The sequence below is a fragment of the Hippocampus bargibanti genome, linkage group LG19 (genome assembly GCF_051943395.1).
Source record: "Hippocampus bargibanti isolate YZ-2025 linkage group LG19, ASM5194339v1, whole genome shotgun sequence".
Lineage (NCBI taxonomy): Eukaryota > Metazoa > Chordata > Actinopteri > Syngnathiformes > Syngnathidae > Hippocampus > Hippocampus bargibanti.
This window is the reverse complement of record NC_142752.1, coordinates 10,712,333-10,727,674: the sequence shown is the minus strand read 5'-3', so window position 1 is coordinate 10,727,674 and position 15,342 is coordinate 10,712,333. Positions and strand designations below refer to the sequence as shown.

General features: G+C 39.8%; 1 protein-coding gene across 1 annotated transcript in view; it reads right to left on the bottom strand.

Annotated features, from left to right (window-relative positions):
• Window positions 1-15,342, bottom strand: part of nbas (NBAS subunit of NRZ tethering complex) — a 175,716-nt gene that overhangs the window by 82,801 nt on the left and 77,573 nt on the right. The window contains 4 exon segments of the mRNA XM_089021896.1: window positions 248-385; window positions 5,584-5,660; window positions 12,487-12,610; window positions 15,000-15,107. Coding sequence (XP_088878022.1) covers window positions 248-385; window positions 5,584-5,660; window positions 12,487-12,610; window positions 15,000-15,107 — 447 coding nt within the window.

The following is a 15,342-nucleotide window of genomic DNA, read 5'->3' as shown; positions in this document are numbered from 1 at the left end:
TATGCGATAAGAGACAAAACAATTCAACGAGAGAGGTAGCGTACACTTGACACAGATTGGGATACACACACAAACAAAATTCAGGAAGAGAAAAATGGATCTCATATATGCTATGGAGCTACCGAGGTAAATAGCTACAAAGGTTCCCACTAAAGGAGAAAGGCCAGAGCCATTTTTTTCTTTCCTTCCTTTGTTATTTCCTTCACTCGAAAAAATATTGGGTGACATCATCAACAAGTTACTAGACCTGGTAGAGCGTGTGCTTCTTGTCCTTGAAGCAAGGCTGCAGGCGGCTGTAGATGTGTAGCGAATAATAGTAAGCGGCCAGCTGGAGGGACAAGGCCGAGTGGCACTGTTGCTCAAAACATAAGTTGGCATCCAGGACCTGCGCAGAAAACAGCAGATGACAATGTTAGACATTTTAAAGATGTTTTCATAGGATTAAAGGACAACCGGCACCCTTGCGCAAGTTGTGTCCATAATTTGTAAAATCACTTCAAATTGACTACTGAGCATATTTTACAAATATTCCACGGCATATAGCTATATTTTACGTTTTAAGACTTCTTACATCACACATACAAAAAAATTGTGTTGGTTGGCCTTTAAAGGACAACCGACATGACTTTTTTTTTGTTTCCTAACTGACATCAGAAAAACGTTTTATAGCATCTAAAATACCCAAAACAGGCAGTATGATATTTTTAGTCAAATGCAAAACACCAATAAAAATGACTTAAAGTGTCCCAAAACTATTTCCAAATGACCCCGGAAATTGCGAGTTTCAGAAGGCCCCGCCCCTTTCTTCGTGGTGTCACGCCAAGACGTCTTGCCTTGCTCGAGAATAAAAACAATACCTTCAGATTCGGAGAATATGCTTTCTTGTTACTCATCCAGTTATGAATATGATTCAAATAGTTCTGAAGGGGTAAGCATACATGTTTGCAATCGAATAAAGAATTTAGTCCGTGTCATTTTGAGGTATCTGGGTGGGGGGGGGGGTGTAGCATCCAAAAGAGGCAGAAGATGGCAACAAAGCTCCGTGGAAACGGGCTGATTATTTCCTTGTCAGCGAATATCAAATAGATGCTCGGTGCAATACACAACGATTCACCATTGCGTTATTTATGTTATGTTTCCCTTCTAATTTCACCATCAACACAAGTTTTCAGACCAAACAAGGTACCGCAAAATGCAATGACGTGATTAAAGGACTGCTACAATGTGTCGCTTTCTCGGTCAGGGGCGTTCCTTCAGTGACGTGACGTGAGGATTCGTCACCAACTCAAAAACAAGACTTATATTCAGCGCGAGTCTTAAAACGTAAAATATAGCTATATGCGGTGAGGGAATCTTTGTTAAATACGCTCAGTAGAAGTCATTTGAAGCCATTTTACAAATTATGGACACAACTTGTCCAGGGTGTCGGTTGTCCTTTAAGTAGCTGTTGTTTTGACTTTCCTTTGAAGAAGGCGCCAAGTGAAAAGCTTGGAGTTTTAACGGGCTGTCTTTAATTGTTTCTTGTGAGAGAAATGAGCAACTCGATGCACGCTTACTTTGTTGCTTTTGGGAGATTTGTGAAAGCCAGACGTTTGTTTTGTGTTTGTTTCCTTGTTGTTAAATTGTCTCCCAAACGTTGACAGGAAAAGAATGAAAATATAAGCTAAGGATTACTTGAAAATGTGTGTTTTAGTAAATTGAGATGTGTAAAAACACTGAAAAAAAAAAACAAATATAGTCTCGCCAGATTGCAGATTGTCAACTAGTGGGGATGGATTTGGATGATAGCCGCCTCAAAAGGATTTTTTAGCGTCGGAAAGCCTATCGCAGATCTTGTTTTTGCTGTGGTTTGAGGTGTCACAAGGCAAAATATATCAAATATAATACAGTAAAGTCTCGTTATATCGATACTATTTCTATGCACGCACGGAGAAAATTACATGCAAACAGGGTCGGATATATCGATAGTCCCGGTTATATCGATATTTTTTCGGACTTCCTTGAATATCGATATAACGAGACTTTACTGTATGTCATGTTCCGCTGAGCATTCACAAACACACACACACACACACACACGCACACACACACGCACACACACACACACACACACACACGCACACGCACACACGCACACACACACACACACACAAAATGTTTTCCCTGCTTTTTAATCATAAATGGGCGCTTTTTTGTGTGTAAAAGCAACCCATGTTTTACTGCTGATTTAGCAATCATGAATGGAAAAGACTCAAAATTCCTTTTCTTGATTTTCATGTCTTCTCTTTCTTTTTACGCATTGTTGTCAGGCAGCGACAAACTGTGGCTCTGGAAAGGTCTATCAAAATGCTGGAAATTGGGTAAATCCATCCATTTTTTGAGCCGATTTTTTAGATTAGATTAGATTATATTGAGGTTTTGTTTGTCTGACAAAAGAGCAATTACAAAAAAAAATACAGGAGCTGTTGTAAAGGCAGCCATTCTCGCAGTGCCACCTTGAAGTCAAATTTAAAAAAACAAATATTGTGGCACAACACAAAAAACACAAGACAGAGGTGACATGGGTCACAAGGGGTATCCCAGCTGTCTTCGTGCAGTGGGTGGGGGACACCCTGAACCGGTTACCAGCCAATCGGAGGGCAAGTGAAGACAAAAAAAAACATCCACGCTCACACTGTACACCTCAGGGACAATTTATAGTGTTCAATCAGCCTCCCATGCATTTTTTTGAATGTAGGAGGAAATTGGACTACCCGGAGAAAACCCAAAGGGAGAGAACATGGAAACTCCGCACAGGAAGGCCAGAGCTGGAATCAAACTCGGTACCTTTGCACTATGGCATTGAGATGCTAACCGCTTGCCACTGGGCCGCTGACGAATAAGTCTGTTTTGAAATTTTTTGGATGTCAACGAGATTAACTCATTCATTGCCATTCCCAAATTTATTCGGGAATTGAAAAGTGTGACATGGAGCGCCATTTCCGGATTTGTTTGGGTTTGTTTTTTTTTGCAGGGGTGCCGATAACGCGCTGGTCAGACCTCTGGCAATGTTTTTCCCCTCCATGAGAGGGCAGCATTTGCCTTGAGTCCATGTTAGATATACAGTGAGACCTCAATTTACGAACTTAATTGGTTCCCAGACAGAGTGTGTAAGGCGAAAAGTGTGTATCTCAAAAAAATAATTCCCATAGGAAACCATTAAAATGGGAATAATCCGTTCCCGGGTTTCCATAAAATATACTTTTCAACTAAATAAGCCTTAAAACTACACACAACATACCTTATTCTATGTATAATAAATGTGCTATTGTATTGTAATGAAAGAAATACACTGCATTGTATCATAAAGTCACTTGGCGTTGGAGGTCGAAGGTCAAAGGGAATTGTTGTTTGGAAAGAGAGACGCATTACATGACGACTGTAATTAAAGAAATAAACTGTGCTGTAAAATAAAGTTTTATTTACCTTTTTGATGGTCGTTGATGGCTTATGGAAGGCGAGTCACCTTCCATAAGGACTGTTGGTAACTTAACCTCTGGTGCTGTTCGGTCGTGTGCTTCCGCCGAAGATCACTCCGCCAGCCGTGGTGTGTGTGTATTATGAAAATAGTGCTTATTATAAGGTTTAATTTTCATGAATTTGACGTTTGTAAGACAAAAAGTTTGTAAGTTGAGGTCTCACTGTATATCAATGTGTAAGTATTATATTGTATTGTATTTGTACAGCTGCCCTCATTTGAAGTTCAGATAACTCCCGACCCATATAATTTAGGAATTAACTATTTTTTTCTGTTGAAAGAAAATAGTAAGATTTATTATGCTGCATTGAATGTTGTCATAGTCCTAAAACTCAATATTCTGTGGGAAGATGACAAAAATGACAAAACCCCTGGCACTGGAGTGGACACATTTTTGCACATCATCTGGCATGAAGTAAAATGAATGAGAAAACATGGATTTCACCTGAAAGTTTCATACAGTTGGGTTTAATCTGTAAGGACAACCGACACCTCCCGACAAGTTCTTCTTTTCCTTTCGGCTTTTCCCTTCAAGGGGTCGCCACAGCAAATCAGTGTCCTCCATCTTTAGAGGTTTGATCCGCATGTTTGCGTCCATAATTTGTAAAATCACATCAAATGACCTCGACTGAGCGCTTTTTAGAAAAGATTCCACCGCATATAGCTATATTTTACTTTTTAAAAGTCACGCTGAATATTCATGAAGTCTTATTTTCGAGTTGATGTCGATGCCGGAAGTGACATGACATTCGGTATGCCCCTGACAGAGAAAGCGACACACAATGCATTTTGGGTACTTGTTTTTATCTGAAAACACCGTGTTGATTGTGAAATTAGAAGGAAAACTACATAAATAACGTGATGGTGAATCGTTGTGTGGCAGCCAATTGCGGTAACACGCATAAAGAAGGTACAAGTTTACACAAATTCCCAGCGGACAAAGCAGCCATTTCCAACAGACCAGAGCAGTCGAGCACCAGCGGAGGCGAACGAGAAAGCTAAGCAGAGCTAGCGATTTGACACTTGGATAGCAGAAGTTTGATGCATATTTACTCATTTAGTCACACTGCATACTAACTGTGAGCTCACCTGGTGAAAGAGAGCAATCGCCATATTAGTGGAGCAAACCGATGGGACAAACATCCACTTTCCACCATGTCATTTGTTACTCTGTAGCGCTGTCGAGTTCTCTCTCATCTCACCATCTCTGCTGTTCGTGTGCGGCTCAGAGTGTTCCGCTGTCTGTAATCCTTCTCCTTTTGTGTGTGTGCGTAAAACCCACCCATCTGTCTTCTACCACTGATTTTAACCAATCACGCGCGGCTTTACGGTTCTTATAAACCGCTCCGTATACTGGATGAAACGCCGCTTGTGCCTTTTCTGGGGTGCTACACCAGAGTCCAGATCTCCAACGGTTTCATCGCTTGCAGACGGATCAAATTGATACGGAAGGACGTCTTTAATCGATTGCAAACATGTATGCTTTCCTCTTCAGAACTATTTGAATCATATTCATAACTGGATGAGTAACAAGAAATTACCTTCACAGAATCTGAACTCTCTGAAGCCATTGTTTTGATTCTGGAGCAAGGCAGTTTGTGGGTGGGCCAATCCTAACGTGACGTCACGAACAAGAGGGCGGGACTTTCTGAATCTCCCCAGTTCCGAGCTCATTTGTTGCAGTTTTGGGAAACTTGAAGTCATTTTTATTGGTGTTTTGCATTTGACTAAAAATATCAGTCTGCGTGTTTTGGGTATTTTATATGCTATTAAACGTTTTTCTGATGTCAGTTAGGAAACAAAAAAATGGTGTCGGTTGTCCTTTAAGTGATAAAAAAAAACGGTCCATCATGCTATCATGATGCTATCAAGAGCGTCATGACAAGCAGAATCTAACAGATAAACAATGCAAGGGAATTTCTCACAGCAGTGCTCTTTTTCTGCGACCACCAGGGAGTTAAAAAAAACAATTCAGGTTTCATCAATACGGACAGAAGCTGTCAGAAATTGCATCCGGCGCTTCCACTGGAATTGAGCTGTCGGTGCCGTACTTGGCGACGACGTACCTGGGGCAGCGCCAGCAAGTAGGACAGCGCCAGCGTGGTGTCCCTGGGAAAAGCGTCATTGGCCAGCTGCAGCAAGACTGCAAATAAGAGAGTTGGATTAATAATCAACCAGTCTTTTCCTGTGTTGTCTGAATACAAATGACTGAGTGAATTAGGGAAACAAGTCGAGCAACGTCATTAAAAAAAATTCCCCCTTGACTTTCTGTCTATCTTTTTCTGGCTTTTGTATGCTTCTGGCATGGAATTGAACTGACTCAAAGATTAAAAAGGACACGACCACTCCTAATAAGAGCACTCCACTTAACTTTCATCTAAAGTGCACTTTTAAAGTTTGGCCCGAATGCCAAATTAGCCTATGCCCATCGATGGAAAGCGAATGATTAAAACATTGTGAGTACACCGCGTGGGTTTTTTGTGGCGTGTTGCAGAAGAGTCACATTTGTGTGTGATATATCAACTCACTATGTTAATGTGCATTGAGATCAATATTCAAGCAAAATAGCAGCAATTACATTGAGTTAACACATTTGCTGCCATTCACGAATTTATTCGGGAATTGAAAATATGACGTCGAGAGCCATTCCTGAATTTTTTCGGGTTTTGTTTTTTCATGCTTGGGTGCCGATAATGCGCTGGCCATGGCCTCTAGCAATGGCTTCTGGCAATGTTTTTTTTTTTCTTTTCGACAAGGGGGCAGAATTTCCCTTATTTCCATGTTAGCACTTTGTTCCAGCTTCATAATAATCTTAATAATAATAATAATAATAATCCACTTCATTTCTAAGCACATTTCCAAACTCTCAAGGTCACTTTACAGTCACAGGATACATTTTTTTTGTGGGTGAGCAGCAGCAGCCACACGCGCCAGCGTTCACTCAACCCGGAAATAACTCAAATAGATAGAAAGCTAGCTAGCTTGCCAATAGATAGCTAATAGGTAGCCAGCTAGATAGCTTGATAGTTCATCGATAGCTAGCTAGATAGCCTGCCAGCCAGCTAGCAAATATATAGCAAATAGCTAGCTAGCTAGCTAGATAAATAAATCAAGAAATAGACTAAATGCAATTTTTTCCCCTTTAGTCATTCATTTAACAACATCAATTTTAAATGGCAGACGATAGCATCATTGGTAACGAGATTTTAGTGTTTTCAGCTGTTGTTCTAGCACCATATAAACCAATATGTATGCATTGAATTATAGTTTGGACAGCCGCCTTCAATTCAAGCTCAAATAACTCCAGCCTCATATAATTTAGGAATGAACTCTTTCTTTCTGATGAAAGCAGAGAGTCTAAGGTTTTCTATGGTGAATTGAATGTTGATGTAGTCCTAAAACCCAATATTCTGTGGGTCCTGGAATTCAAGTGAAAATGACAAAAACCCTAGCACTGGAGTGAACACATTTTTGAACGTCTGGCAGTGAATGAGTTAAATGATAATCCAGATGTTTTTTTGGGTGGGCAGATAATGGAAATACAATGTTCGCATTGTGTGCTATAATGAATGAATGAATGCATAAGGAAGCAATTCCATGTTGGAATGACGCAATGAGGAAAAAAAAAAGAGCGTGAGAAGGTGTCCTTAAAGCAATTTCATCACCGTGTGGAATTAGTTTGAAAAACCTTTGTGCATTGCATTGGGGGCTTGGGGGTAATCATTTGCGGCATATGCAAAATGATTGGGCCACTCTGGATGAGTTTTAGAATGTGTATAACGTTTGGATGTATAATTGCAATGTCGATAGTTGTGTGGGCGGCAAGTGAAATTAATCTTTCGGGAGGTGACAAAATAAAATAAAGTGACGAGGGAATAAGATGTGGAAAACTATCTGTTTTAATTAGAAAGAGAGGTTGAATTCCCTGTTCAAGGTGGAGGAGGTAGATGTAGGACTTTTGACAGAATTGTTATTTGCTTATTTTCAATGCTGTTGTTTCATATTCATGTAAAAAACAGGAGATCTGTGGGATAAAAATGGACATACAGTGATACCTCGGCTTATGAACGCTTTATTTTACGAACTTTTCGCCTTACGACCATTAAATTCGCGAGACTAGAATCTTGGCATACGAACTAGTTTTCGGGAACACAAGGAGCGCCACAATGGCTGGCGCACTAGTTTTCGGCGGAGGAACACCAAACCACACAGTCGAACAGCGCCACTTTGGCTGGCGGACTAGTTTTCTACACCCACTTTCTCTCAGTGCACTCGTGGTTTGTTATCGAGTGGATATTTTTGCTTTTTAGGGACCGAAAAAGACGACACCACAGGCTAGTAAGACACAAAAGAAAATTACGATCGAACAGAAGAAGGAGATCATCGAAAAACACGAACGTGTGTGACCTAGCGTCCCAGTACCAGTATGCTAAGACCATTCTTCTTTATACATTTAAAGTTATCCATGACCTTGATCGCGCCATACCTATCCGACCTTCTTCAAATTTCTATTCCCTCTCGTTGCCTCAGATCCTCTTCCTTCCATTATAGTACCTATGCTTGTCTGTAACTGTAAAGTGTCCTTGAGAGCTTTGAAAGACGCTTAAAATGTAATGTATTATTATTATTATTGATACGTGTGGCTAAGCGTGTTTTTCTGTGTTGTCTAAGCAACAGGCTATAGAAGAGGTTGAAAAACTTCAGTTGATTTGGATGAACGAAAAGCAGCTCGCAGGGGACAGCGTGAGTGAAGGATTTATCGCCGAGAAAACACGGCAACTTCACTCGGAGATCATCAAGAGGCAACTACATCAACGACCATCACAAAGGTAAATAAAATGACTTTATTATTTAGTAGTTTCTTTCTTTAGTTACAATACAATAGCACATTTATCATACATAAAATGAGGTATATTTTGTGTCGTAGTAAAGGACAACCGACATCATATTTTTGTTTCCGACTGACATCAGAAAAACGTTTAATAGCATCTAAAATACCCAAAACACGCAGTATGATATTTGTAGTCAAATGCAAAACACCAATAAAAATGACTTAAAGTGTCTAAAAATTACTTCAATTTCAAACCGGAAGCGGCCAGTTTCAGAAGGTCCCGCTCCCTTGTTCGTGGTGTCACGCTAAGACGTCTTGCCTTGCTCGAGAATCAAAACAATGGCTTCAGATTTGGAGAATATGCTTTCTTGTTACTCATCCACTTATGAATATGATTCAAATAGTGAAGAGGGAAGCATAAATGTTTGCAATCGATTAAAGAAGTCCTTCCGTGTCATTTTGAGGTATCTGGAGGGGGGAAATATAGCACCCAAAAGAGGCAGAAGATGGCGACAAAGCTCCGTGGAAACAGGCTGATTATTTCCTTAGATTTTTTTTGTCAGCGAATATCAAATAGATGCTCGGTGCAACACACAATGATTCACCATTGCGTTATTTATGTGTTTTCCTTCTAATTTCGCCATCAACACGAAGTTTTCAGACCAAACAAAGTACCGCAAAGTGCATCTGACGTGATGAAAGGACTGCTACAATGTGTCCTCGGTCAGGGGCGTTCCTTCCGTGACGTGAGGACTCGTCACCAACTCAAAAACAAGACTTCCGGAATATTCAGTGTGAGTCTTAAAACGTGAAATATAGCTATCTGTGGTGGAGGAATCTTTGTTAAATACGCTCAGTAGAAGTAATTTGAAACCATTTTACAAATTATGGACACAACTTGTCCGGAGACGTCGGTTGTCCTTTAAGGCTTAGTAGAAAATAATGTTTTATGGGGAGATGGAAAGGGATTATCCTCATTTTTAATGGTTTCTTATGGGAAATAAATGTTTGGCAGACAACTTTTCGCCTTGCACATTTTCTGGGAACCAATTAAGTTCGTAAGCTGTACAAGGTTTCAGCCTCAAGAGCAGCAATATGGGTCAAAATCAGGACACAAATGGAACAGAAGCCAGAAGAGAGTAAAATGGGAAGACAGGGAGGGGTGGAACAAGGGCAGCACAGAGGTTAGCATCAACCCAACGGGCGGAGCGACACTTTTGACACTTGTGACAAAAGACTTTATTATTCCTTCCTCCTCGTCATCGGCTTCGGTGCGCCGAGCCCGCGGCTTCCAATGAGCTACACCTCCCAATGAGCTGATTACACGCCTCTCTCAAGCGAGCGATACCATCGGGACAGGAATTACCGGAGGGATAAACACACACCCATGCAATAGATAACGCTCACTTGAAAGCCTAGGCTATTTTAGCTCAAGAAAAAAAAATGAACACAGGCGACTGTGGTCAAAAGTCATCGAGGTACGCGTACACTTGAAGCTACATCAAGCAAATTGGTGAGCGAATCACCGGGACACTGAATAGAGAGAGGTTAACTTAACTCATTCGCTGCCATTTCTGAATTTATTCAGGAATTCAACATATGACATGTAGCGCCATTCACAAATTTGTTCGGGTTTTGGTTTTTCTTGCAGGGGGTGCCGATAAAGCGCTGGTTAATGTTTTCTACTTCCTTGAAGGGGCAGCATTTGCATTTCGTATAATCACACTAGCAACTCATATTACTCCATACCCATACGACTTGTTCTAGTTCCTTGTCACGGAAATCAACTCATTCACTGCCAGTCGCTAATTTCCTCTGGAATTGAAAATATGACGTAGAGCGCCATTCCTCAATTTATTCTGTTTTTTTTTTTATGTTTGGTTGCCGATAAAGCGTTGGCCATGGCCTCTGGCAATGTTACTTCTTTTTTTACAAGGGGGCAGCAATTCCTTTTTTTTCATATTAGTGCTTTGTTCCAGCTACAGCTGTTGTTAAAACGCTATATAAACCAATATGTATGTATTGCCTTGTATTTTGGACAGCCACCCCCATTTCATGCTTAGATAACTCCAGACCCTTATAACTTAGCAATTAACTATTTTTTTCTGATGAAAGAAGAGAGTGTTAGGTTTCTTCTTCCTTCTGCACTGAAGTATTTGGATTTGGATTTTCCATTTCCATTTGCCATTCCTGAATTTATTAAGGAGCAATTCCCAAATGTGTTCAGATTTTGGTTTTTCTTGCGGGGGTGGGAGGATTGCTAATAAAGCGCTGATCAGACGTCTGGCACAAGTGGGCAGCATATGCCTTTTGTACAGCCACCCCCATTTCACGCTCAGATAACTAAAGACCAATATGACTTAGGCATTAACTCTTTTTTTCTGATGAAAGATGAGAGTCATTGAATCTTTATGTAGTCCTAAAACTCAATATTCTGTGGGTCGTGGAATTTCAGTGAAAATGAAAAAAACCCTGGCATTTAAGTGGGCACCTTTTTGTACATCTGGCAATGAATGAATTAATTTCATACATACAGGAGAAAAACATGCAATCATGTTTTCAACAAGGAAAGTCAGTGTGTTTGGGAGCAGGCGGGGGGGGGGGGGGGGGGCACAGAGGCATGCTAGACAGCGACATATTTTTTTCGAACTTGATCAATTTGACAAGTTAGGAAGCGTCAAGAGTAATATTTGAATAACCGATCCAAACATTGCCATTCAAGTGTCAAATTGAAATGAGCAATAGACGTTTTGATTGAAGGACAAGCCTTGCTACATTGGAGGGGAAAAAAATGAACCGGTGATATGCAACATTGGGAAATGTAAATGTTAAGACAACACCGTGGCTGCACAATCAGATCGCACACAGGCGTACGGATTTTTTTTCACTCGTTCAACAAGGTCATGGCCAAATTGTACACATGGTGAGCGAACGGCTGATGTATTAGTATTTTATCAGTGAAGGCGGCTGTAAAAAAAAAAGCCTCGTCAACACAGTGTGTGTATATATGTGTTCACGTGTGGGGGGGGGGGTTGCTCTCCAAATATAACATCATTAATTGCCTCCATCTTATCAGAGCCTGTTGGAGAATATGTATGAGTGTGTTTCTTTTCTTAAAGGCCAATACTTTGACCGTGTGTTTTGGGTGAAAGCCATTCGTGCGGCCAACCGGGATCACTTAACTACAGTGATACCTCAGGTTACGGACGCTTTTGCTTACGAACTTTTCACCTTACGAACATTAAATTCACGAGAATATAATCTTGGCATACAAACTACTTTTCGAGAAACACACGCAGCGCCACGTTGGCTGGCGGACTCGTTTTCGGCAGAAGAACACCAAACCACATGGTTGAACAGCGCCACCGTGACTGGCGGACTAGTTTTTCACACCCACTTTCTTTCCGTACACTCAGTGCAGAAGTGGTTTGTTATCGAGTACTTTTGCTTTTTTGGGATTTTACCACAGCCTAGTGTTAAGCCGAAGAGGACACGCAAGAAAATTACGGTCGAGCAGGAGGAGATCTTCGCAAAACAGGAACGAGGTGTGCGTTTGTGTGATTTAGCGTCCCTGTACCAGTATGCTAAATCGACCATTGCTATGTGTGGCTAAGAGTGTTTCTGTGTCTCGGGCAATAGATGAGGTTAAAAAACTTCTGTTGATTTGGATTAACGAAAAGCAGCTAGCAGGGGACGGTGTGTGAGGGTATTATAAAAAGCACGGCGACTTCACTCGGATATCATCAACAGGCAACTACATCAACAACGATCACACAGGTAAATAAAATGACTTTATTATATAGTAGTTTTTTAATTACAATACAATAGCACATTTATTATACATAAAATAAGGTATATTCTATGTAGTTTTAAGGCTTATTTAGTAGAAAATTATATTTTATGGGGACCTGGAAACGGATTATTCTCATTTGTAATGGTTTCTTATGGGAAGTAAATGTTTGGCAGACGAACTTTTCGCCTTACACGCACTTTCTGGGAACCAATTAAGTTCTTAAGCTGAGGTATCATTGTACTTTGATGCCATGTCACCCTTCCACCGTGAATTCGAGCAGATAGTTGATGGAAACATCGATTTATGTATTGTTTTGGGATGTTGTGGGAATTTGTTAATATTAACCTTCTGTCGCAGGAAACAAAGTCGTCCCTTCTGTTTTGGCCTCGGCCAGTTTGCCGGTCCTCAGCAACACCTCAGCAAAGTTCTCTTGGGGTACGTCTTTGTAGGACAAATACATGTCTAGGCTCTAGGAAAAACGGCCAAGATGAAAGACTGGTCAACAATAGCAAAAAGGTTCAGTAAAAAAATATTCAGACAGTTTGTGCAAAATCATTGGGATAAATCTCAAATGCATTCCAAAAAAAATGTTTTAAAATAGAAGCCAATTTTGAAAATGAAGTCAACATCATTGAGCTGCTGCTCAAGTGTCACTATTGATCCACAAGTACGCACTGAAAACATGGACGTTTCGCTGGATATCAAGGGCATGGATTAAATACTAAAAAAAAACGGCTTCCCGCAGATGATGATTTAAGTGACATGAGTGGAGATTTTCTGGCTTTGTCGCTTTCACCTCAAGTCAACTATTAAGGTTTTCTGTTTCCTGGTTGAAAAATAAAAATAGGAAAAAAAGGCTTTTTCCCAGTATCAAGTGTAATTGGATTGGATTGGATTGGATATGCCTTTATTAGTCTCACAGTGGAGAAATTTACATTTCACAGCAGCAAAGTGATGAAAGGAATGAAAGTAGAAAAACAAAATACATGAGCTGCTGGAAAGGCAGCCACTCTCGCGGCGCCGTCTTGAAGTCAAAATAACAAAAAAAAACTAAATAACAAATAATATGACAGCATAGAGACAATATGACAAAACAAAGACACTAATTCCACTATTTAAAATGATTCTGCTTCTGTAACTTCTACTGTGCGCTATACGTGCGGCGCCTTTGCTTTTTTATTTGTTTTTTTCCACATGTCAAGTCATTTTGGCTAATACGCCATTGCGCCTCTTCCTCCTCTAACGCCGACAACTCCCAAATTGCTTTTGGCATTAAAATGACTTAGCGAAATCAATATTAATTTATTCCCTGCCTCATTTTTTTTCTTTATTTTATTTTATTTTTCACTGTTTGAAGTCATCTGGAGGAAGAAGGAAAATCTAATTAAACGCCTCAAGTCAAGAACCCACTCAGGCATATTTGCTGTAATTTAAGAATGTTGCTCTAGGCGAGGAGGGGTAATAATAAGCGCAACCAGAATGCAAAAAAAAGAACAAAGACTTGGTCGTAGACAACCGCAATGTATGTCAGCAGGCCTTATATAATTGTTTCCGATTGTTTGTTTATGTATGGTGGTTGTTTAACACATACACACAAAATAAATAAATAAATACAATTGAACATAGCCTCTTATCAAATATGTTCATCCTCGACCATTTTTTTGTTTACTTATTTTTGTTTGTATGAAATACAACTAAATGTTTACAAGGGTAGTCAAATTGATTTTTTCAGTTGAAATTAAAATGTGAATGTCTTCATTCTTGAATTGAGAGAATCAAGCGCTTACATTAGTTTTAGAGTTAATGCTAAGGGTAGTTAACTTTAGGTAATTGGTGTTTAATCACATTTCTACCTTATGATTATTTATTTAGATTTTTTTTTACATATGTAGAGCCTGAATCTGAGTGTCCAAAATGGAATCAAAACATGAATGTCTTTATTTCGGGTATTTACAGCAAATATTGAACTAAAAACGCCTTCCAGCGTAATCTTATCAGTCAACTACCTTCAAACTGTGACAAAGTGACTGTAAAGTGACCTTGAGAGTTTTGAAAGGCGCCTACAAATGAAATGTATTATTATTAAAGTTGTACTTTTTTGTTTTTTTTTTAACTCTTCAATATTCAACTCTTGCTTACATTAAAGTTCAAAATCCTATTCAGTAGGCCTGGAAGTAAACCCGAGGCACACCTGCACAAGATGTGCTATCTAGCTATCAATCTATTTGCTATCAACTTGCTATCTATTAGCTAGCTACCTAGCTGTCGATCTATTTGCTATCCAATTGCTATCTAGATAGCTATCTATTTTCTATCCATTTGCAAACTATTAGCTACCTAGCTGGCTATCTATTTGCTATTGTTAGGTTGTAAATAAATGTACTTATTTCCTTCACTATCCATTTGCTATCTATTAGCTATCTGGCTAGCTAGCTATGTAGCTGGCTATCTATTAGCTATATGGCTATCTAGATAGTTAGCTAACTGTCTAGCTGGCTATCTATTAGCTATCTTACTTTATGTCACTTCCGGGTTGAGTGAACGCAGGCGCTTGTGGCTGCCGCTGCTCACCCGCAGAAAAAATATCCTGCGACCGTAAAGTGTGCTTGGGAGTTTTGAAAGGCGCTTATAAATGAAATGTATTATTATTATTGTAAATACTGCAAATGGGCTAAATTAAAAGACTAAAGCTAATGTTGGATAGCAAGTGACAACCAGCCTTTGAAATGATGATTTATGTAAAAAAAATCAAACGAAACTGACACAAAAAGGGACTGTCTCAGGTTGGTGACTTTTCCACAAAGCGTTCCATTGAAATTACAAACGAGACGCGGGTCGCACCAAGTGCTTCCACTCACCGGGTCGACATAGGGAAGGTCAATGAGCTCTTGATAGAAAGAGGAACATCCTTGACGTTCCAGTTTGGAATTTCCACTCGAGCGTTCCTCGCTGGCCTCATCTTGACACTGAAAAAAACAAAATTGAAAAATCAACTTTATTCAACGCTATTACGTATTTCAGGAGCAGAGATGCAAGTCAAGAAATATTTAAGAGTGACAGAACGTGTCCAGATGTACCGTAATCGTCATCAGTGATTATATTTGATGGATTCGTGAATATTGTCACTGTCAAGAAGAAACCTAGTCTGTCCGAATAAGGTGTAATTTAATTGCTTTTCACAAATCGATACCATAAAGGTTG